Genomic DNA, 24,540 nt, shown 5'->3' with positions numbered 1-24,540 from the left:
TCAGCAAACCTGGCAAACATGATTGACATGGCAGCACTGAATGCACATGTGCTTTATCAGGCATGCATTGGGGTGCAGGAGAGACGGGTGGACTTCCTGGTTGATCTTGCAAAAGAGTTGGGTAACTCTCATGTGAGTGAGAAGAAGGTGCACAAGGAGAAACTGCTTCGGCAACAACCTTCCACACCCAGCTCAGGCAAAAGGGCGAAGTGTCAGGTCAACCATCGATGCAGGATGCGTGTCCTGAGGCCGAAACATCATCAGTGACCCCTCACACCCCCACCATGGACTGTTCTCCCTGCTGCCCTCTGGAAAGAGGTTCCGCAGCATCCGGTGCAGGCCCACCTGGTTCTGAAACAGCTTTTTCCCACTTGCCATCAGACTGCTGAACTCTTAACTGGACTGCACTCAAAAACTGGTCTCCACTTTATACCTTGCACATGTACAGAGCTAAATAACTTCTATTTTACTGTCAGTCCTGCACTTTATATTTTATATTTAGATTTATATTCATATTTTATACTGTATTTTATTTTACTCACAACATTGGAACCTCACACATTGTCCTGAGCCGTATGCAACGAAATTTCGTTCTGTATACACCCTGTGCATGAAAAATGACAACAAAGTCAGTCTAAGTCTAAGTCTAAGGAACAATTGTGCAACTGTGAGATGCGTTGAGGCCATTACCAGGGTACTTATAAGGTAATGGCCTTATTTACAGAACAAAAGCACCTGCTAGATAAAATCCTTCAGGTCAGTCGGCCCATCTCTGGGGTCCAAAGGTAGAAATACAAAATGGCCTTTCTCTGGTACTCCTAGTACAATCTTTTGTAATTTTGTAAATGTATTTATTTTTAATTAAAGTAATATATTTCATTAAATTGAGATGAGAGATAAGATTAAATAAGTGTTCACGTCTTCCTACTCCTTTTCAAACAGAAAAGTAGTGCTAAGCTAATTATTTTGTTCTTGGTTATGTATTCACATGTTTTCTCTGCCCTACTGATGGATTGTTTTTATGTTTTTAAAAACCAGTTTGAAATAAATAAATAAATAAAATCAATCTCTAAGTAGAAGAGACCAGCCGATTAAAGTCTGAGTGAACGGCAAAGCTTACCTGAACTTGGCGAACAAACGATGACGTCACTCGTTTCTCAAAATCATCGATGGGTGTGTAGGAGTTCAAAATCTTGACAATCTGAAATTTAAGTTGGAGTTTGGGGTTAAAATAAGCATCAGAAAGGGGTTGGATGTGATTTCACTGGATTACCTGGACAGGGTTGAGTTCGGTGCACTTTTCTGCGATCTCTTTAGCGTCTTCGTCGGTGGATTTGTTGACCTGCAGCAGCCAGGCGGCCTGAGCCAGAGGCCTCAACGTATCGATGGCGCCGCAGCTCTGCAGCTCGTTCTCCTTCAGCCACTCCTCCAGGTAGCTGATGTTACACCTGACACCAGAGAGAAGCTTTAAATCAGAGGAGGGCAGGAAATAGTTCACTTAAGTAACTTTTAAGAGCAATTTTACTACACTGTACGTTTTACTTTTACTTCAGTAATATATTCGATGGAGTATTAGGGCCATGTTAAAAAATAAAATAAACAAAACTGAGAGTGTAAGGTAACAATATGACTTTATTTTCATAATGTGACTTTATTCTTAAAATATTACTTTATTCTTGTATTATTATAACTTTATTCTCATAATATTATGACTTTATTCACATATCGACTTTATTCTGTACGACTTCATTCTCCATATGTGACTGTTCTCATAATACTTCAACTTTAATCTCATATTATTCCAACTTTATTCTCATAATATGACTTTATCACGCAATATTTTGACTTTATTCTCATTTTATTATAATTTTATTCTCATATTATTTTGATGTTACTCTCCTAATATTACGACTTTATCCATGAAATATTATGACTTTATTCTCATATTATTTCAACTTTAGTCTAGTAATATGTCTTTTTCCACATAAAATTATCACTTTTCTCATAATATGACTTCATTCTCATATGGACTCTATTCTCCTATGACTTTATTCGCCTTATATTATGACTATTCTCATAGTACTACAACTTTATTCTCATAATATTGACGTCATTCTTGTAATTTCTTTTTTTTTTCTTAGGATGACCCATTTTGTTGTTACTAACTTCACTGAATGCGAAAAACAAAAAAAGTACCAGATTCAGACACACCTACAGTTTAAGTTAAAGTAAGCTTTCTTGTTTGTGCACAAGGTTTATTTTTAATATTACTTTCTACCTGCTGTGCCATTTGGCACTGGACGTACTTCACCCTGTCTCTCACACAGTGCATCTGCATTACCGAATACAAGTAATTGTTTCATATTTATTTGTATTAGTGTTTTTTCATATTAGTTTTCAAAATACCATAATTTGGACATAAGTTTACATTTTTCTCTGTCTGATTGCGTAGCCTTGTAACCAGATACTTTTCTACTCTTGAGTAATTTCTTGCAAACCTTTTACTTTTACTTGAGTAAAAGCATGTTGAAGTAGTTCTGCTGTTACTGCAGTAAAATCAACATCTTCCTTCTTCTTCTCTGTTTTATTCAGCTGTTTCTAAAACAAGCGACAGACCTGATCTGCATTCCTTTCCTGCAGGAGCACATGTCTTTGCGGAGCATGATTTGGTTGAAGGTGGTGGCTCCAATCAGAAAGAAGAGCTGTTTGACGGCCTGCGTGGTCAGGCTCTGCTCCATGCCGTGGTGGCTCATGGCAGAATAAAACACGGAGAGTTCCTGCAGGATGGAGGAGATGGTGTACGTCTCCGAGTCATTATAAAAGCTGCTGGATCGCTTCCTGAAGCCAGTCGGTTTCATGCTAGAAATCCCCTGCAAGCTCTCATGCTCCAGCATACCAGGAACTGTTGGGATAAACACAGCAGCATGTGTTGAATTAAACTCTTTTTTATTTTGGGCCAGATCAAGATTATGAATGTCCTGAAAGAACCGGTTGTGGTAAAATGTGTTGATTAAGGAACCTCTAAAATTGGAATAAATAGTCGCCTCTGCTTCTTCTTCTTAAAGTTAAATAATACTGAACATTATTTCACATTGATGAAATTTAGCAGAATATATGTAAAAACTCTGGGAGAAGATTAGGCTCACTGAAAAAAAAAATATTCTGGATCTAATCTTCTGACTAAAGTCAAAATCCTGAGAAAAACAGTCATAATCCTAACTTTTCTTCTCAGAATTTTCCCCTTTTCTTCTCAGAAATTTCACTTTTTTCCCTCAGAATTTTCACATTTTTCTCAGAATTCTGACTTTTGATCAAGTCAAAACTGTAAAAAGAAATTTCTGATTTTTTTTTTTTTTTATGTGGTCAGTAATCAATCAAACAATCAATTGAAAACTGTTTTCAATTGACTGATAAAATATTATTAAAGCATACAACGGTTATTGTCAACGTTCTATTTATGTGTCCTTCTGGGCCACATTAAACTTTATGGCAAGCCGGATGTTTGACACGTTATTTAAAGAATACAACCCAACAGAACAAGCAGAATGTGATTATAATGATTTGTGCAAAACACCAATAGGCAGGCGTGAGCGTCTTCTGCATGATGGAGATGAGCTGATGGTAGATTTGTATGGCCAGGTCGCTGAGGATCTGTCTGTGTTCGGACAGATCGAAGTTCTGCAGGCAGTTCTTCTTCTGGCGAGGGGTACTCTGCTTCAGGAACTGCTAGAGAGGGGAAAACATGGAGGAAAAACTCAACAAAAACAAAACTTTCTACTGTAGTGCAGACAGGTTGAACCAGAACGGCGCAGGAACTTCTTACTTCCTCCCCGCTGTATTGTTTCAGACAGTTGAGCAGCCGGTATGTGTTGGAGAGCCAGAAGGACAATGACTCAAAGTCTTTGTGGTGAGCCTGAAAGAAAAAAAAAACTACTAGAAAAACAAGAAAGACTTGGAGTTTAGAGTTGAATACATTGGTTCAAGTAAGATGATTACACCAACATGTCATGGGAATGAAAGTTGGATTTATTTTGGTCCTTACAGAATGCATCTGAAATATTCTGGACTGATTACTAGGGCTGAGAAATTATTAAAAAAATTAATCTGCTTAATTACATGGCTGCTGTGAATTAATCACGATTAATTAATTAATTGTGTGAATGAGTTCTACCTGTTTTTATTAAGGCTTTCAATTGATTAAAATAGAATGTAACAAGTTATGGGATCACTGCTTCTATTTCATGTTTTTTACTTACTCATAGTTTAGTGTTACTTCAGTCGTAAATAGCTGCATGTAAAAATTTGTCTACAACAGTAAAATAATTTCGTGACTCTGAGAAACACAAAACGGGGTCAAGTAGTGGCACCGTTACAGAGGTTACTTTTTAAGAAACGGGAGATCAACAGCTGAAAAAGAGAAGGAGGTTACGTCCAAACTGCAGTGCAGATGACTTCCAAAAAGTACAGAAGTCTGTGTGTTAACTGCTCGTTAAAATAAATTAATGCTGTTAAAAAAATATTAACTAACGCATTAATTTTCACAGCCCACCGATTTCGCTCTGTGAAATGCACCAGTACCAAAACAATCCCATGGCACAATGCTGCCATAATGCAAACACAAGAATTGAGTGAACACGTTTTTATAGTTTTATAATTGAAACTTGGACACAATTGAATATTCAAACTTTACCATTGTCACAGTTACACATCAAAACTGGTTTAGGAAAGGATAAAGAGAGCTAGCATTATGCTTCTGAAACAACAATAACTGAGCTCAAAACTTTACATGAGCGAAAATGTTTAAGCTTTAAAAGCTGGAAGTGATAAAAATGAGATGGAAAACCATGAGGGAAGCTTCTTAATAACCTACAGTCAAAGTTCGATATTTTAAGGGACAATGAACCAAATATCATTAATAATAAATTTTATTCATAATGCACTTTACGTGTAAATGTCAAAGTGCTCCAAAATGAAATAAAAGCATTAACCTATGTAAAAACAATAGAATATTTATGTGTGTCTGTCATCCTGGCCCCGTAAAGATTAGAGAAAATCCATTTTATTTTCAAACATCTTGGCCAAATTGTTGCTTTTGTATATCATTGAGGCTGTTTGTTACATGATAATGAAAAATAACAGTTTAAAAGCTTTATAGTCATTCACTCCCATGAAATGACTCATCGTTATATTGATGTATTTAAGATTTGTTTACATTGTATTAGTTATTTTTTACACTTCAAGCTGAATCTCCACCATTATAAAAGGGGTAAAACCTGACATATGACATATATCCAGTAGTAAGGAGTGAAAATCGGCCTCACCACGACGACCTTTTTGACCCCTTGGATGATCCCGTTCATCAGAGACTTCAGTTTGTTGTCGTCGTTCAGGTAGTCGGCATGGCGGACGCACATGAAGAGGATGAAGGCTGGGAGAGTAGGAATCACATTGACCACCACACCTTTGGGCTTCAGGTCTGTGAATTAAATTTAAATGATCTTTATCCTGTTAAAATGTGGGGAAAATAAATAAAAATAAAAGCTGATCAGCAGGAAGAGGATACCAGTTATGATGTTTTGAATGAGTCTTGCTTCATCCTCCCTCTTATACTCCAACATGCCAAGATATTCTTTAGGAAGAGCAGGAGTTTGTTTTGCTGTGTGAGGAACAGGATATGTAGTGAATACTGTGAAATCAAAATGTATTCATATTTCCTATTGTGAAGTAGAAAATATAACAACCTTTCTGTGACATTTCAAGGCACTTTATTTGACTGTGGAGTTTCTTAATCCAGCGTTCTTTCTGGTCAAGCTGCTCCTCTAAGTCCTGGAATTTACGAAAAGGGATTTATTTCTGTTTTTAACTTTAACACACACACTCACACACACCCACCATGTTCTCAGCTGTTAACTGCGACGTTTCCTCTCTCAGTTTTCTCTTCACTTCGCCCTCCATCAGCTGCTGTCTCTTCAAATGTTCATTCTCCTCCTCCAACTCCTCTATCTTTACTTGGAGCTCCTCTCTGATCTCCTCCAGCTCCCTGGCTTTCTCCTCAAAATGTCTATAATACAATAAGATGACATCAAACTATAAACTGATGCTATAATTGAGAAAAATAATGGTATATTTAAATTTAACCTGCGTTGGGAGCTTTCTTCTGTGATCTTCTTATGGAGAATGTTGCTGATCTCCATATTTTTTTCTGTCATGATGCAAAAAATTAAATGGTTAAATTTTATATTCTACTTTATTGAGATGCACTTTTCTGAAAATCAAGCTCACCTGCTAACTCGCTGCTCTGCTCTTTAACAACGGTCTCAAGCTCCTGCTTTTGTCTGTGCAGCTCTGAAACCTGCAGCTTCAGCTCCGGTATGACCTGGTCGTTGCAGTAAAACACAAAGTTTTGCATTTCATCCGTCGTCATGACGGACTCTGAAGTGAAGATCACATCAACATACCGAGTTCTCACTGCTCAGCCTCGATACTTCCTGGCGGATATCCTCGTTGATGTTGCTTTTTTCCTGGAAAAGATTTTGCAGTTTGCTGTTCTCGTTCTGAAGGTGGTCCACTCTCAGAGTCAGGCCCTCCATCTGAGACTCGTACGTCTCCCTCTGCTCCTTCTGGTGGTTTTCCCAGTAACCTACCATTAGCATGTAACAGATTTGGTTGTGCAGAAGTAATTTTACCCGAGTATTAAATAGAAATGAAATAATACAGGTTAACTTCCAGACCTTGTGGCTTTTTGCAGACTCTCAAAGGCTTCCTGCAAATCATCCAGTTCATAAATCTTCTCAGAGTCTTCTGGAACAAGCCTTCACAAAAACAACCAGTTTGAAACTAAACGAAGTTTGTAACTTTCATTAAAAATTATTTTTTTATGTATATTTGTTGAAATTGTTGCCATGTTGGGACATTATAATATGAGACAAATAATAATGGTCAACAGTCCCAAAAAAAAATCATCTGTGGTTTTTCAACAGTTTTAGGGTCATTTTGATGTGCTGAGTCCAGTTAACAGTAAAATGTTCTGGTAACACTTTATTTGACTGGGTTGTGAATAAGACTGTCATGACATCATGACACTTTTAATACAAAGCTGACATTATTCAAAATGTCTTCGTTACTGACAAAACTTTAAAAATTATGTAGCTTTATGTTATTAAAGCTAAAGTTTAATCAGTAATACTTTTATAACAAGTTTATGTCAAATTATGATTTCTTGGTTAATGTCAAGTTGTCATAACAAAGACATTTTGAATAATGTCAACTTTGTATTAAAAGTGTCATGATGTACCAAATGACACTTTATGACAACAGTCATAAATATTCATGAAGACTTACTCATGTTCATGACAGGCGTTATGTCATGTTTATGTCTTATTCACAATCTGTCAAATAAAGTGTTACCCTTTTTCTGAACTATGGAGCAAGATGAGCATCAGAATGCATGACCTGATAATCTGGGCTCAATGAGTGAACGGCAGGGGGAGAGACTTCATCAGGACATAAAAGAGACGAAGAATTTTGCACAATGAAGTCGTAATATTCCATTTACATACTTACCCTTATTAGTTTCCCAAGTTTGCAACATTTAATTAATACACTCTGTTAGAAAACATTTTTTTGCTCCTGAAACCTTTTTTTTGGATGACAAATATTAATGGAAATGAACTGATAAGGTCACAAAAATGTCATCATCTTAGTCAGAAGATCGGATTTGTCTAAATCAAATTAGAAAGAAAATCAGACCTGATTGAGAAAAATGGATGTCGTTTTTGGATTCAGCAGTGCAAAAATAGTCTTAATTCAGTTGGAAAAACAGACAACTTCCAAAAAATATTTTTTTGTAATCCAGTGTAATCTGTGAAAAAAGAAAACAACTATCAAGCTGCCTTCTCCCAGCACTAGAAACAACCAATCAGAGCCAGGAGGCGGGTCTTAGTGCTGTCAGTCACAACACCGTGTGTGGCTATGCTAGCAACAGCTTACCTCTTGTGAATACTCAGGCTAGTTAACCACCAATGTCTTTGAATACATGGTTATCCTTTAATGGTAAGTTATTTTTCCGCCATTGTCACATTTGGCAGCATGCTCATGTGCATGATTGACAGCACTAAGTTCCTCCTCCTGGCTCTGATTGGTTGGTTTTGACCGATAGCGGTTCATTTCTTCAGATGGCAACAGAGGAGGTGGAAGAGATCGATTTTTTCACAGATTATCTGTTTCATATTATACAGTCACAACATGGTGAAGTTTCAACAAATATGTAAAAAAATATAAATGTAAAAGTTATATATTGCTGGTTTAAAGGGAAAATAATAGGAGGAATGGGAAAACGTAAAATTAAACTCCAGTTTACCCCAAAAGCTTTTCCTCTTCAATAAAACCGCCAAGCAGCTGTCTTACAATTTCCTTTGTTTTAGCTGCAACAAAATATTCAGTCAAAATAAATGAAATAAATGCTTCATTTATTTTAGGAGTGGTGGTGAAAAATGAGAGGTAAATCTGGAAACCTCTTGTTTGCTCCGACTGTTCCTTCATCTTACGGTCCAGGTTGTTCTTCTGATTCTGCAGGTTGTTCAGATCTCTGCGCAGCTCTGGGATGACCTTCACATGCTTGGTGAGCTGAATGACCTGTTCCTGCAGGTCAGAGTTCACCTGCGCCCCATCCTCAACCTTCCTCTGCAGACTCACTCTGTCCTCTTTCAGTCTCTTTATCTCCTCCTTCAGGATCTCCAGCTCTTTCTCGTGGTCATGTCTCTGGATCTCAGTGTTGTTCTCTGCAATTCTGCCAGGAAATCAGTTATTAGCCTAATCAGCTTCGACCTGCTGAAGATTTATTTTGCATTTTTAAGAATACGAACTTTCTAAGCCGGACTTCATTCTCTTTCTCTTCCAGGAGGTTTCTTTTTACTTGATCAAAACTTTCTGTAAGATGTAAAAACTGGTTATACAGGTGGCAAAAAGATTGCATACAATGTCTGCTGTAAATCTACAGAAAGGGTTAAAGTTTTACACTTAAATAAAACCTTTTATTTCTGGACTAAATACCGCTTGAATGATTGCAATAACTTGACAAAAACTCATAAAATATAACATTTTTTAAACCAGAAAACCATAAATATATACAATATGAAACATAACATTACAAACAACTCTGCTAAACAACGACCCAAACATGTAATTATAATGATACATATTTGTGATATTTATTAATTCTACATATTTACACAATGGAACATGTCAGAAAAAAAGATGGAGTGAGCACTCTGGCTTTCTCCAAAGATCCTAATACACATAAAAAGCAGGTAAATCATTTATTTTTTCTTATTTCAAATATATTTGCATTCACAATTCAAATCCAATAATATAATTTTTGTGATAATATAATTTGTTTGAAAAGAAGAGGCAGAAATATAAACTTATTTAATCCCGTCTCCTTTGTTTTATGTCTTACTTTTTTACACATTATTCTTTGTTTAAAGAAAGCAGAGTAATTTTGTGTCAGCTTTCAGCTACTTCCATTAGCTGTTTTACACGGCTGCTCGCTACTATAAAGTATCTTGATGACGAAGTTCTTGGCGGTAATCATCATAGTAACAGTGCTGGTCATAAATGGAGCATAAAACATTAACTCATGATAGGTTAATTCTCAAAAAATCTTAGCCTTTTGCTTTTTACTGTTCGTCCCATAGCTTATTCCTCACTCTGGTCAATTACAAATAAACTAGGCTCACTATAAAGAGCTTTTAAAATTGTGGGTAGGGTACCGATCTGTTAGGTCTCCAAGCTTAAGCTCTTGGACAAGATTTTTTCTGACTTCCTCCGTAATTTCTAGACTACTTTCTTCTTGAATAATAATTATATTATTCAAGAGGAATGTGTATATTTTACATTTTGGTATATACTTTCTGAATTGTTCGTCTGTTATCCGATGGTCTTTCTGTGTATATTTATACAACTTTAAATATTAAGTGTAAAAAGAATCTAACATTTTTTATTTACCTTTTGTCTCTTTGATGGAAACTTCAAGCTTTTTCTCCAAGTTCTGCTTTTCAGTGTTTAGTTCTTCAAATTGTCTTTGAAGCTGATTAATTGTCTACAGTAAAAATAAAAGGCTCAAATCAATGTAATTTAGCTATGTATTTTTTTTTTTTAAGTTCGGACATTTATTTTGAAACTAACCATGCTAGCCTCTTCTCTTGCTTTCTTTTCTCTTTCCTCCAGAGATGCCTTCAGGTTTGTTAGTTTTTCCAGTTGTGCCTCCTGACTGTGGAGTTTTTCCATCGTTTGGGAATGACTGCTGGCCAGACTCGTCAGTCTCTCCATTAATCCTCGATTCTCTTTGTTCTGAAGGAGAAATATAAACTCAGCTGCTATTAAGCTTAAAACTATTTATACACCTGGTAGATTTACATTCAATAAACAAGAAGTGTGTTTCTGATAGGTAATGAGGAAAGCAACAAAACCAACAATGTTAAAAAATGTTTACTTTTATGATTTTTTTTTTTATTGTGTGCTAAAAATTATTGATGCTCTTCTCAGAGATGTGAATTACTTTGTCTTGGTCTGTTTTACAAAATTTCTGAAGTATGCAGTTGAAACTAGAGATGCACCGGATTTTAATATTAATAATAATATTAATTAATATTAATAATAATATTAATATCAGACACTGTAAAAAAAAGAAATGTGACAATGTGCCCAATCAATAAGGATTGATCTATTCAGTCTAATTCTATGCTTAGTTATTGATTTTACATTTTAATTAAAATTCCTAATTACACTTTCTGAACCATTTAAAAGAAGGTTTGTAGACGTTTATTCTTACATGTTTGATCAAGTCAACATTTTGTTTTAAACAGGTTTAATTTTTATTATTTATTTTCCTTTGAATGAACAAATTAAAATGTGTTGTTTTAAAATATTTGACCAAGCTTGTAGAAGCTTTTGGTGCATTTAAGAGTGCTGTACTGATGCAGTTATCAAATACATTTTTATTTCAGTATGTCTATGTTTTAAAAAAAAGGATTTTAAGTAAATTCAGCAATGTTTTTCTGTATCAGATTGGTATTGGCCGATACTAAACTCCAGATATTGATATCAGAATCAATATCGTAAGTGAAAAAAGTGGATTACTGCACCGCAATAATCAATAATTAATGTAAAAATCCTTATTGGCATCACAGAAATCAGAAAGTTTATATTGATTGATGACCAGCATTGTATGTTTCCTGGTCTTTTAATGATTTATCTTTTGGTTATGCCATTTTTTTTTAGGTTTTAAGGCATCAATGTCGATATCACTTCCAGGTAAAATTCAATTTAGACACAAATCTGTCAAAAGTCTGAGTAACGTTAAGTTTAATAGTACATGCAGTAATCTAGGAATAAAATTCAAAGCTGAAATAATTTGGGAAGCATTTCACCTGCTCTTCAGTACTTCTTCCTGAGCTGCTGCACCCGGTAGGAGAGCTGCACATTAAGCACAAGGCGGCGCATGGTTTGAAAACGCCGCCGGGCCAGCCATGCTTTGGCATATTTCTGCAGAACCAGAGCTTTGTGCTCCTCAATCATCTGCAAAATTAGGTAAAGAGACACAGAGCAACATATTTCACAGATCAGAGTTTTCCAGAATCTCAGAACAGACTGACAGTTTCCAAAACAGTTTCAGTATCAGTCTGGTGATAATCCACAACATGTTTGGTTGTCTTATTATATTCTGACCAGAACCAGATCCCTTTACAACAGACTTGACTCTTTGAACATAATGAGATTTGAGTTTTCTGTGGCAATATGTCCTTTTAAATATGATGTTGCCCTGGGATTTCTGTTTTACAAATTACAATACTACTATAGTGACACTTGATAAGTTAGTTTTGTCTTATTTCAAGTGTACTAAGATATTTGCACTAGAAACTAGGCCAAAATTACTTTGTGAGGTTTTGTGTTTTTATCAATTATCAATGACTAATCATTGATAATGTAACATATGACAGATTCTAAAAAAAGTTAAACAATAAGATAAACGTAACAACATGGCATTTGTTGTTACAATTAAAAGTTTTGTGCTTTTCTGCCACTACAATGACAACTATTTGAAATCATTTTCTTCTGAAATCTTTTTAAAATCCCTGCCAAATGTTGTGAAAAGCAGCCTAAAATCTTCTTTTCTTTTCAGCGTGTTGTGTGTGTTTAAAAGCAGCCCAACTGGGGGGAAACCTGTCCAATCTGGCAACTCTGCCTCAGCTACAGACCTTCTTGTAGCGTTTTCTGGCCATCCATCCTCTGGTGAAGGCTTGGATGGTGATGGAGGCCATTTGGACGACATGGTAGATCTGTCTCATGCAGTAACCTCTCCAGTGTCTCTGGATCACCACAGCAGCCCAGCCCTGCTTCAGTGTTTCAGCGGTCACCATTTTACTGAAAGTTTGACAAACGATTGTTTAGTTTTACAACGTAGTGCCGCAGCAAAACTCTGCGTTCCGTGACGAGCCCTAACCGGATCGTCCTCTTCCCTCGGATGTACTGCTGGAGGATGATGGCTGCCTCTCGTATCCTCAGGTATTTCCTCCTGCGGCTCCATCCACGGACGTGTTTCTGAATCGTCACGCAGGCTCCTCTCAGTCGATCCAGACGCAGCTTCTCCAGATAAGCTACCTGTCCAGCGCGAAAGAAGATCTTTGTACGGCCAAACTTGTACTGGTTGGGGTCCTGGACATGAAGACAAAAGACACATAATGTATTGCAAAAGCAAAAACCAGATGGTCTAATAAAGATTTTAAGTGACTAACACCAAAGAAAAAGGGTTCTAAATTGTTTTTTTGTAAAATTTTAAAAAGTGTAGGTGTGTATTGGTGTTCAGTCCCTCTTTCTCTGAAAACTGTAACAGATAAGTAATTAAAGTCTATCTGTGTGCAGAGGAGGGTAGAATACCCAAAAATTATACTCAAGTAAGAGTAGCAAAACTTCAACATATTTTTAATCAAGTTAAAAAAAAAATACTCAAGTAAGAGTAAAAAAGTATTTGGTAAAAAGTCTACTCAAGTACTGAGTAATTGATAAAATTATCAGTCATTTAATACTTAAAAATTACAGAATCAGACAGACCAAATTACAAAGTTAAGTATAAATTTTGGTATTTTAAGTATGAAAATGACAATAATTTGTATAAATGACTAAAAATAACAAAATCGGTAACATAAAACTTTCAACAAAAACTGCAGGTGTGTGTCTGTGTCTGGTGAATCTTTGGTTAAAACACGTTTGTTTTCCATTCAGTGCGCAGAAAATCCAGAAATTTTACTCAAGTAAGAGTAGAAATACTTCATAATAAAATTACTCAAAAGTAAAAAGTACTGGGTCGCAAAAATACTCCAAAAAGTAAATTTTTTCAAGAAAGTTACTTACGTAAATGTACTTACTACCCTACTGTCTCTGTGTGTAATTTAATCTTTAAAGGTGACCTATTATGCTGTAATTCAGCACATTTATGTCTGTATTTGAAAAAAGAAACATTTTAAGTCAATTCACTGCTGTTTTTCTGCATCGCCTCAGTATCGGCTGATACAGAAAAAAAGTGGATCAGTGAATCTGCTAATTGAAGCATGAAAAAATGTGAAAAAGTTTCAGGGTGTATGAATATTAAGTCTCATACTGAGAAACACAGAAAAATTACAGCTAACCTGAATCAATCTCTGCAGGACATTTTTGCAGGTTTGTTTCTTGTCGTTGAAATCTGCCTCCACATGTGACATCAGGATGCTGTATCGGCTGTAAAACTCAATGTACGTCCACCTGAAAAACAAAGGAAAACGAAAAGATTTTCCAGGGAAAGCATTTACAGACATAAATGTGTTGCAAGTTGCACAAAAAGAGTCACCTGGACGGGTAGCTCTGTGCACTGATCCGAATGGTTTCAAGCACTCCGCAGGCCCGCAGCTGCTGCACCACCCGCCCCGAGTCATATCTAAAGCAAAAATAACAAAAAGAAAACAAAAATAAAATAATGTGGAAAGTTTGGTGAATAAAGAGCTAAATGTTCCAAATGCAATTCCACAAAAACATACTCAAATGGGAGTTTTTCATCGTTTGGCTTTATGCAGCGAACATAGTGAGGGGTGGTGGCGTTCAGCGTTCCCATCAGTAAAGACAAGGAGCTGCGAAACTGCATCAAATCACAATGCTCAGAGAAAAAAAACAAACAAGAAACTTAGTTTATTCTAGATAAATGACAAAAAACTCACTTTATCTCCCACTGAAGTCCTCAGCTGCTTATTGGCTGGTTTCACAGAAGGCCTGGCTGATTTAACTTTGACGCCTTTACTGGCCGCTCTGCTCTGCTCCTCCTCTTGGAAGAAATGTGCCAGAAAGGAAAACTGATAACAGGCGCAAACAGAGGAAATGTGTTAAAACGTGGAAAAACAGCTGCTCTGCCTGAAATATAACTTGTGAAAGACTTTCGACATGTTTTGCAATTATTATTTATAAACTTAGATCACCTTACTGGCTCCCATCGTGTCCACCAGCTCTTCATAAAGAGCATCTCGATTCTTCTCAAGAAAACCTCGGCACTGATATTCCACCTGCTCAGGAAACAAAGTTTAGATTAAAAAACAAACAGGCTTCAAACCTCAGAAACGTAGGTAGAAAGTAGAGAAATCATTCTGGATAATCTTTAAAATAACTCACTGTGACGATAATGAAAACTGATGATCTTACCACTGGAGCTTTTTTTGATCAGAAAATGACCAGAATCCACCACTAAACACTTACACAGGCATTAAAAAAGATATTTTGGGCTGCAGATCAAATGTATCACTTTATGAACAAATGTAGCTTGGTTTTTGAAAGTGAAAATGAAAGTTAAACACAAATGGAAGGTTTTGCTTGTCGCTTTCCCACAAGCAAACTTCCACCAATACAACTAATTTAGAAAATTTATAAGATTTATATAACAGTTTGACAGCTATTGATGAGAAGGTTGTTAGCATGCTTGTTAGGTGGGAGATCCTTAAGGGATGAACCCAACATGTTCCGTGTCATTTGTTGTAACTGTAGTGACTTTTAGTGAAATAAAGCAAATATTTTTTGGAAATTTTTCAGCAGAAATGTATGCTATGTTGTGGTTTATCGACAAATTACGGCACTCCGTATTCATCCTGTTGCCACTTATGCTAGTCTGCAAAATAGCGACAGTGAAAGTTGGGATAAAATGCCAGAGTCAGTTATCATTACCCAAATGATGTATGCATAATCACAATACAATACTTTGACTTCCTGAATTCTGCAACTAAAAACTAACCAAACTATGAAAAAACAAAAATTATTACTATAACTAATAAAAACTAAACTGAAACTGGACAATATTTAGCTGAGAAAATCTAGCAAACTAGACTCTAAAAACTGATTAAAACAAACTGAATTAGATAAACATAAACTCACAATGAAATATAACTAAATTATAATTCTAACTCTGGTACAGAGCTTTATGCTACTGAGGGGGGAAAAAAAAACACATGGACCAATCAAGATCTGACTGCCAAATTCATAAGGATAATTCTCGTGCAAATAATATTTATTTGAGGACAGACATCCTGTAAACTCTGGGTTGATTTACTCCACCTTGTCTGCAAAGTGTTGAATCACAAATGCCTCATTTGATAACCTGGGCTTCTCAAACAAATGATTGGCTTCAAGGTAGTTGAACAGCTTCTGCAGCCAGCTCTGGTCTGTTCCTTGGGGAAACTGCAAAAGGATATTCCAATGTCAGCAGGAGATTTAAAAGAAATAGTTTAAAAAGTCAAAAACACTTACTAAGCATTCTTCATCGAGCAAGTCGAGGATCCCCATCTTTGCTTCGATCAGGTCAATAACAGGCTGATTATCATAAAAGTCTATCAGAGTCCAAGGGATGTCCTCCTTCATGTACTCCTCCTGCTCCAGTTTGAACACATGCTGAAAAGGAGGAGACATGACATAAAGCTCATAAATCCCAACACTGGAGCCAGAAAACCAAAATATGCTTCATACCAAGTTAAACTGCTGCTGGAGCTTTTCATTCGCATAGTTGATACAAAACTGCTCAAAGCTGTTGATGTCAAATGTTTCAAATCTGAGGAGAAGAGCAAAAAGAATCTAATGATGAAGGGAAAACAGGTAAAAAACACAAAGGAAGATAAGACAGGAAGTGTTATTTGCACCCGTAGATGTCCAGAACGCCGATGAAAGCGTGTTGTTTTCCAGGAACTTGCAGCGCCGTGTTGATCCTGGTGATGATGCAGTCAAACAGGTGTGCGTAGATCTGCTTAGCCAGAGCGTCTCTGCCGGCCGCCGCTCGCTCTTTAGGAACCGGCTTCACGACCGTTTCAGCCACCAGAACGATCCGGCGATTACACAGCCATCGCACCAGCTCAGCCGCGCTCACACACAGCAAGTCGCAGAACGCCGCCAGGTGTGGATCGCTCAGCTGCAACATAAATGCGCCAACCTTTTTAATTACACCTGCTGAAATCAGAACGCATTTTATTTTGAAAAGCACTCACAGCAGCTGATGACTTGTCAGTCCCCAGAGCTTCTGATCTCCACATTCCCCAAATGCAAAATTGCAGCTAAAACTTTAAAAACATCTGACTGGAAGTCCTCTTTCAAACCTGCATGTCAGGGAAACGTTAGCATCTTAAGGCAAACATAAGAAACGTAGAAAAATAAAATACTTAAATATGAAGTGAGTTTACCCAGAAGGGAGAAGGTCTGTCGAGTCTCTTCAAAGTCTTTTTTGTCATACACACCATCTATAGTTATGTCGCCACCCATGCCGGTGTACCTGAACTCATCTGCACTCACTGCAAATCAGTAAGACAACAAAGTTCCTCAAAATATCAAACAAAAAGAGTGAAACCAACTTGTTTTTCTGTGAAAATAGTACCAAAAAAAACACTACATTTTTAAAAAGACACAAACAAATACTGCATTAATTCTTTATTATTCAAGCTGTTAGCTAATGGGTTCAGATCCACTGGTGAAACAGTCAGCTGAGCATCCAACCTTTAGAAACAACAACTCAGGACAAACACTCACACAGTCTCAGGTGCTTGAACTCTGCAGAGTCTGCACACGAACACATCTGGTAGAATATGTGGTAATTACGCTCATTTTCTGCCTACAAAAACAATAAAGCAGCACAACACAAAACAAACATATGAATATATAAAATATCTACAAATATGATGCAAAAAGAACAGCACATACAGTACATTGCCCCACACTTGACCTTTGTCTCATTTAGTTACGTTTTTATTGGGATCTTATGACAGAACAGCACAAAGCTGCACAGTATTATGAATTGGAAGGGGAAAAATAAAAGGTTTTCACTACCTACACTTTGGTGTCTTTAAATAAAATTCAGTGCAACTACATTCCCTCTGTACAACTAAAAAAATGGCAAATAAAATCCATCTGTGTTAGATTTAATCAGAGGAGTAGCGAACAGAAATGCATCTTCAGTTTTATTTGGCTACGGTCACACATTGTTTTTAATGAAATTATATTTATTTTTCATACTACTAATTAAATCTGACTGCAATTAGGCTTTTGAGTGAAGGATTTACGTCCCCAAAGCGACCTGCATGCGCAGAAGAATAACGTAGACGTCACACAGAAGCTCATTTTACTGAAGTATTAATGGATGGAGCCATTTTTGGATCAATTTTAAAGTTGAGAGCAGTCAGTATTGTCACAAGATCATATCAACACAAAGGAAGCAAATCAAAAGAAATACTTCTTTTAAAAAATTAATAATAATTTTCAGTTATTGTCTACGCTCGTCGTTTTTTCTGCTGCAGAATTATGACGCGTGTCTCACATCGAAGACATAAAAAACATGACCGTTCAGACTACAGACTCTCTGGAAACAATCGGATACGTATCCGATTTAGTAGAATACATGGAAGTGGCACAGATCAGATTATTTTTGGGTGAAAAGGTCGGAATTGGGCGGTTCAGATTGCGTTGAAAAAGTCGGATATTTTTCACATTTGCCTGCTGTGAATGCAGCTTTAGTGTATTTGTTCCCTTCCATTAAGTAACGATGCTCTGCTTTTGAGTTTAGCATGAAAATATGTGAATAGGTTTAAGGGGGTGTAAATACTTTTGCGAGGCTTGTGTAAAGCTTTTTGCCCTACCTGAAAAACCACCCTGGACTTCTCTAAGAGGTAAGTCCTCATGTTCGCTCCGATGATGCGATACCTCCTGTCAAAGCTGATCTCTGTGTATTTTCCAAACCTGCTGCTGTTGTCGTTTCGGGTGGTTTTTGCATTTCCAATTGCCTGGAAAAAAAAAGAAGACAAAAACAACTTTTAGTATTTTTTTGTTGATTCTACTTCGTGTTACTTCAAAATGTCAGGTAAAATTGTACCTCTGTGATCGGATTGGAAGCCAACACTTTGTCTTCAACCCGAGTCTGACTTCCAGATTTGCTCACAACAGCAAAGTACCTCATAGCGTAACGCGCCGATACGGTTTTTCCAGCTCCGGATTCCCCGCTCACAATGATGGACTGGTTTTTATGATTCCTGTTGGGGAAAATCAATCAATAAAGTTTATTCATGTAGCACATTTCAGCAATAAAGCAGTTCAAAGTGCTTTCCATCACAAAAAATACTAAGTCATCAAAAGTCATTCCACATCAAAATATTGGTTAGTGTTTCATTTATTATGGTTCAAAAGCAACAATAAACTTGGTGGGGGTTTAGCCAAGCTTTAAAGGAACTCAGTGTTTCAGCAGTTTTACAATTTTCTGGAATTTTGTTCCAAATTTGTGGTGCATAGAAGCTGAATGGTGGTTCTCTAAAATGCAGTTTCAATTGCTAAAGCATCACAGGATGCACGAGAATCAAACTGATTGAAACAGAAAATACTCTGATGGACGTCTGAAAAATTTCCACATGAAATTGGAAACAAAATCAAGCCGAATTTGAGTAGCAAATGTGAGAGCAGTTTCACTCTGATGACCCTCAAGTCTTTATGGAAACTGAATCTGATAGCAATGATCACCTTCAGGAATAAATCTGATTTCTTTTATTCAGATTGATTTCCACTCTTGTTTATCTCTCTTTATCTCAGCTCCTTTTCAAACAGAAAGGAGAGGGAAAGTAGTGCTATGATTATTATTTTGTTCTTGGTTATGTATGCAGATGTTTTCTCGTGTCCTACTACATGTTTATTTTCAAAAAACTGATTAAAATAATTAAATATATGTATACATTTTGGGTGGGTGTTTTTCTGTATTTCTTCTTGGCTAATACAACAAATTAGCAAAACCAAAAATTGGCCATTACATATTGATCTCAAGCTACATCAAGAGAAAGTTTGACTGACTTTACAGAAAAGTCAGATTATATTCCAAGTGATTTATACATTTTGTTACCTGGCCATCTGTTTGTACGCCTCCTCTGCCACAGCAAATATATGAGGATCCATGTCTCCCATGTTCTGGCCTGAATAAGCATGAATGATTGCGTCTCCATAGACAGGAAGCTGTTTATATGGATTTACGGCTACCAGAATGATACCTGGAAAAGAGGAACCAACGAGGCTGAGCCACAACCAGGAAGCTCTCTCAACACTGAAGATGTACAGAGGCTTGCAAATATATATGTAATAACACACCTGAAATATGTCCCCATTCTGTTACTTTACAGCATTTAACATACTTTAAAATATTTTATTGGGATTTACGTGATGGAGTTTTTTAATTTCGCTCCTTGTTCTTCTTTATAAGCAAAATAGCTAAAACTGACTCAAACTGGATGGAAAGAATGGAAACTTAAAGAAAACATGAATCAAATCAAAGCAGATTTTATCTGCATTCTGCCAAATTACATTAATTCACGTTATTTATCTTCAAGAAGGACTTATTGAATGCAGAGACACCTATTTATTCATGCATTAACAACTGGCCTTCTGAGTGTAAACATGTAAAACATTTAAATGTGGTTTAAGTTGAAAATGAAAGTCCACCTGCTGCCTTGAAAATGAAATTTAAGTCAACAAGAAAATTGTTTTGGTTTTAACTCAGAAATTAAAGTTCATGAAGTTGATTTAACAAGAGACAAGTTGTCTAAACATTGTTTTTTAACTTCATTAATCTTGAATTGTGAGTTTTAACTAAATGCTGCAATTTAAACCAAATAATTATTTCACAATATGCAAGAAAAAAAATGCCTCACCGAGTTAAAGAGCCACATTTCTCTATTATTTTACTCACAATATCAAATTAAAAATAAATACTTATTTTACTTTAGAATAATTTAAATTCTTGTTTCAAACTGCAGGAACAAAATTTCTGATCTGATAATGAATTTTATTAAACATCCCAATGAATTCAGCTCAGAAACATTTAGTGTGAACAGGACATTATCCTCAAGCTTTGCTAACTGAGAATTGCATTAAAATGAACATTTGCCTTAATAAAACACAAGAGTCAGATCAATGTAACGCACTTCCATCTCAGGAGACAAAAACATGCCGCTAAGCATTCTGGGAAATAGTTCCCACTCCTGTCTTTTTCTTCTTTCAGTTTTTTTAAGTGCTAACCTAAAATCTCTAGTTTATTAAACTCTTGGAGGTTTGACTAAATTAATAAAAAGTTAACACAACTTACTGCTGTAAGTTTATCTTTCACAAACTCACATTTAGGTTCAAAATCTAAAACTGGATAAATTTATTTGACTTAAAGAGTAGAAGGTAGCAGACACAACTAAATGCGGCTCAAGTGTTTTACAGTGCATGGTCTTGATGTGGCCAGAAATGAGAAGTTGACATTTTCTGCCTTACATATTTGCTGTGAGTCCTGAATGACTTTCTTTCAACAATTAAACAATCTTGACTCTTGTAAGATCCAAATACATGAAGAGCTCAAATAAAAGCTGCTCTGTCAACAGATACTCCAAACCAAGCTGTGGATCTCTGCAGCTCATCCACTGCAACTATTTGACTTTTTTAACTGCTTTAAACTTTTCTACAGTATTATGATTGTCTCCATTCCCTGTTTGTTCATTAAACAGCATCATGTTTTTTAGATATTCTCTAACAAACCTATTAGGCTTTCAAATAAAGCTGCATTTATTGCATTTTAAAAAGTACTACATAGTTTCATTTGCAGATTATTTCACTAATAACATGGAAAAATATTTGTTATAAGTGATAGCACTTTTTCATCAATAATAAGGAATTATTTACTTAAAACAAGCTCCTGTATCTTACTAAAAAAAATTACTTGTAAGTTAGTTTTGCACTAGAAACTAAGTAAGATTTTGTGTTTTGCAGGGCTTAAAAATGAGCATTAATAATTCTGCAAGACACTGGAGTAAGGAATAAAAATAAATATCCTTACCACAGTAGGTGTAGATGATTCTGGACTCGACAAATCGGACTTTGAGGTTGTGCAGGACCGCAGGTTCGTGCAGGTAGCTGAGAGCCGTGAGGTCGTTCTCCCCTACCAAGATGTCTGGGTTTCTGAGAGGCGGCAGTTTGGGTTTGGAGGGGTCAACCGGGTGGAGGTGAACCTGCAGAACGACGAGTCAAAGGTCAGATACTCATTTTCACATGTAGAGATTCATCAGAGTTGCATGTAAACGTTTTATTTGCTCACAGTTCCGTCTTCCAGGAGTAATTCAAGAACATTATCGCCTGAGTGGAAGTCTTTAGTGATTTCAGCCGATTTCCACACTTGTCCTTCATCTGGTATCCACACTCTGTTATACTGGAAGAAATGGTTTAAAGAGTGAAAGATAATTAAGATGTTTCCATAAAGTAAGCATTAACGTGATTTAATTGTACATAAATGTTTATATTTTCTAAAAAAAATAAAAAGAAATCACGATACGTTACACTCCCACAACACTGGGAAAGTTTCCATATGTCTGTGAAAACGTCAAATACAACAAACATATGTTAATAGTATAAGAAATAATAAACAGCTGACTCTTACCTTTGTGTACAGCTCAGATAAAGCCATGTTTGTGCTTCACTTTGTGTTTTTTAGCGCCTGTTGCTTCCCTGTGCTTTCTTTCTAAGTTGCCATAAAGTCCCTGAGAGACTGCACTTGTTTCTAACAACTATAAAACAATCACCAAACAAGTTTCACAAAGTAGGATCATGCTTCCGGGAAGGGTTTCCACAATAAAAGCCCCTCTAAAGGAACTAAGATACTTTAAAATAAAAACATTACAACCAAATCCATCCATTCATAGATTGGAGGTGTCGGTAATTCAGTCACAAAATTGTTTTTCATTATTTTTACAATGGAAAAACAACTGAAAAAAAAAGAAAAACGTATTAGAAGTGTAATAGTGTGGAAGTACCCAAAGAAATTGGAGGTGATGCTTGTTATAAAAAGTTAATCACTGGTTGGATTGGAAGTATTATTAAGATAGATTTTTTTTCCTATTATCATTATGCATAGATATCATGTACAAAACAGCAGTATTTTGGCAGGTTTGTTTAAATTCTCTCTGTAAAGTATGTTTACCACCAGAGGAACTACTGTAATATCTTCTTGTATTTGGATGCATTACATCTGTCATTTTTATTTATTTTTTACAAGTACAAAACCCCCAATGAAGTTACATTTACCCAATTACATTTTCTTGAGGTAAAAAGTATCTTTAGAATTTTCACAGCACCATAACTTTGATTTTACTTGTCTTATATTATCTCCTTAAAGTCACTAGTAATAATAAAATAACATTTCTGGACACTATATAGTAGTTTAAGTAAGTTCACTAACTGAAGAGCAAACATGTTTTAACCATAAATGCACCATGAAAAGATACACCCAAATAGTATAAATGTATGAAATGTACTATTGATTTCATGTTTTATGCTTTTTTTTAAAAGTTGTCATTTCATAATTGTTATTCATTTGTATTATTGTTTTCATTTCAGTGTTTGAAATTTCCAAATTTGAATGCAACATTTTTTTTGTCCCTTTGATCACATTGTAAAATATTAAATGAGATGTTCTGATCAGTTACTCAATACTTGAATTGCCTTCTTTTAGTACTTTTTTACACAGGTAATTTCTTGGATGGCACATTTTTACTTTTATTTGAGTAAAAATATGTTGAAGTAATTTAACTCTAATACAAGTTTACCTACCTCTAGTGATGCCTTCTTCAAGTTTTAATATAAAATCTGTATAATGAAGGAATCAAATCCTTCCTTTGCTTGATCCAGTAATCAAGGAAGTTGATTACTGAATCCTGAGTTTTATTTTGAATCCCTCAGGAAAATGTCGTCTTTTCCTGTCCGGCTTGTAACTTCATCCTGCTCGGGACTTTGTCTGTCTCCGCCCCCCTCTGTCTCATGACAGGCTTGTCTCACAGTCTGAGGGTGTGCTCGTTTTATCAAGGATCCTCGCCACTACAGAAACCGGATGCAAACCTCGATTACCTCGGTACAGTCAAAAACATTTAGGACGTAGTTTTACAAATTTTAATCATAAATATAAAAGCTGTCAAAGTCTCAAAACAACCGTGGATAAGTTGGAAGAGTTTTACTATCTTTCTTTTAGGCAGAAGTAAAAAGTTGGTTGGTTAATTATCCATCAGCATGGAGATAATGGAACATAACTTATGCAAAATTTATACATTATATGCAAAAAGTGACGTATTTTGCATACAGTGTCATTATGCAAAATATAATGTAGTAGTTTTAGTTTATGTTTTTCAATAAGAAAACCTTAGTTTTTTGAAAATTGCAGGTAGTTTAAATAATTGGGGAAAAAAATAGACAAATTTGTCTTTAAATTCAGATATACAACAGGATGCTGTAGTAGGTTGTAGTTGAGCATAAGAGAAAGAAATTTTAGCATTTAAGTTAATGTTTTAAAACATTTAAGATAAAATAAAGGAGCACACCTCTCAAATTAATATTTCTCTCCAGCTTGGTCTGACATGTAAACCATTATAAAACTGCTGCTGAAGTCCAAGGTTGGGGCTTTGGGAAGGCGTCTCCAACCAGATTTAATGAGCGTTTGGGATAATTATCCGGTTTGAAGTATGAATTATGTCCAAGTTTCAGTCAAACAACTCAAGAACCACAATGCCCCGGTGAAGAAAATTTCACTTTCCCATACGCTGGAATGTTCTCAACCCCCAAAAAGTAAGAAAATGAAACAAAAATGTGTCTTTTCAGACAAGACTAAGATCACGTTATTTGGCAACAATGATAAGTTTTGCTTGGAGGAGCCAAAGTGAGAATTTTAAACCTAACAATCAGGCATGGTGGTGATAGCATCATGCTGAGGGTCTGTTTCACAGTCAGTAATGCTGGCTGTGAACAACCAGATGGGGGGAAACTTTGACCACTGCATGTTCCAGCAGGACAACGATCCCAAACACATCAAAACTGGTTTCATAATAAAGAAACAAAAAAAACAGCCAAGTTTTTAAACTGTTCATGAACTGAACTTAAATTTAAAAATAGCACTGGGCCAGGGAAACCAACCGAATCAAACTCTGCCAATTATTTTAAAAA

At 35.9% G+C, this 24,540-nt stretch overlaps 1 protein-coding gene across 1 annotated transcript in view; it reads right to left on the bottom strand.

Moving 5' to 3' along the window:
• Positions 1-22,126, bottom strand: part of myo5c (myosin VC) — a 33,336-nt gene extending 11,210 nt beyond the window's left edge. Inside the window, 41 exon segments of the mRNA XM_032550558.1 lie at positions 1,121-1,201; positions 1,274-1,448; positions 2,617-2,902; positions 3,573-3,726; positions 3,824-3,913; positions 5,322-5,476; positions 5,564-5,656; positions 5,742-5,826; positions 5,893-6,061; positions 6,139-6,202; positions 6,283-6,376; positions 6,459-6,640; positions 6,724-6,812; positions 8,360-8,423; positions 8,514-8,788; positions 8,865-8,928; positions 10,006-10,099; positions 10,186-10,350; positions 11,430-11,441; positions 11,443-11,577; positions 12,258-12,423; positions 12,503-12,714; positions 13,686-13,797; positions 13,883-13,969; positions 14,070-14,167; positions 14,247-14,378; positions 14,502-14,585; positions 15,625-15,747; positions 15,817-15,957; positions 16,033-16,114; positions 16,203-16,468; positions 16,545-16,562; positions 16,564-16,652; positions 16,737-16,844; positions 17,080-17,161; positions 18,183-18,326; positions 18,416-18,572; positions 19,427-19,571; positions 21,395-21,566; positions 21,653-21,763; positions 21,992-22,126. Coding sequence (XP_032406449.1) covers positions 1,121-1,201; positions 1,274-1,448; positions 2,617-2,902; positions 3,573-3,726; positions 3,824-3,913; positions 5,322-5,476; positions 5,564-5,656; positions 5,742-5,826; positions 5,893-6,061; positions 6,139-6,202; positions 6,283-6,376; positions 6,459-6,640; positions 6,724-6,812; positions 8,360-8,423; positions 8,514-8,788; positions 8,865-8,928; positions 10,006-10,099; positions 10,186-10,350; positions 11,430-11,441; positions 11,443-11,577; positions 12,258-12,423; positions 12,503-12,714; positions 13,686-13,797; positions 13,883-13,969; positions 14,070-14,167; positions 14,247-14,378; positions 14,502-14,585; positions 15,625-15,747; positions 15,817-15,957; positions 16,033-16,114; positions 16,203-16,468; positions 16,545-16,562; positions 16,564-16,652; positions 16,737-16,844; positions 17,080-17,161; positions 18,183-18,326; positions 18,416-18,572; positions 19,427-19,571; positions 21,395-21,566; positions 21,653-21,763; positions 21,992-22,018 — 5,082 coding nt within the window. The 5' untranslated portion in view covers positions 22,019-22,126.
• Positions 22,127-24,540: the final 2,414 nt, after the last annotated feature.

This window comes from Xiphophorus hellerii, chromosome 2 (genome assembly GCF_003331165.1).
Source record: "Xiphophorus hellerii strain 12219 chromosome 2, Xiphophorus_hellerii-4.1, whole genome shotgun sequence".
NCBI classification, from domain to species: domain Eukaryota; kingdom Metazoa; phylum Chordata; class Actinopteri; order Cyprinodontiformes; family Poeciliidae; genus Xiphophorus; species Xiphophorus hellerii.
Note: the sequence above shows the minus strand (reverse complement) of the source record. Positions and strands in the feature narration are given on the sequence as shown.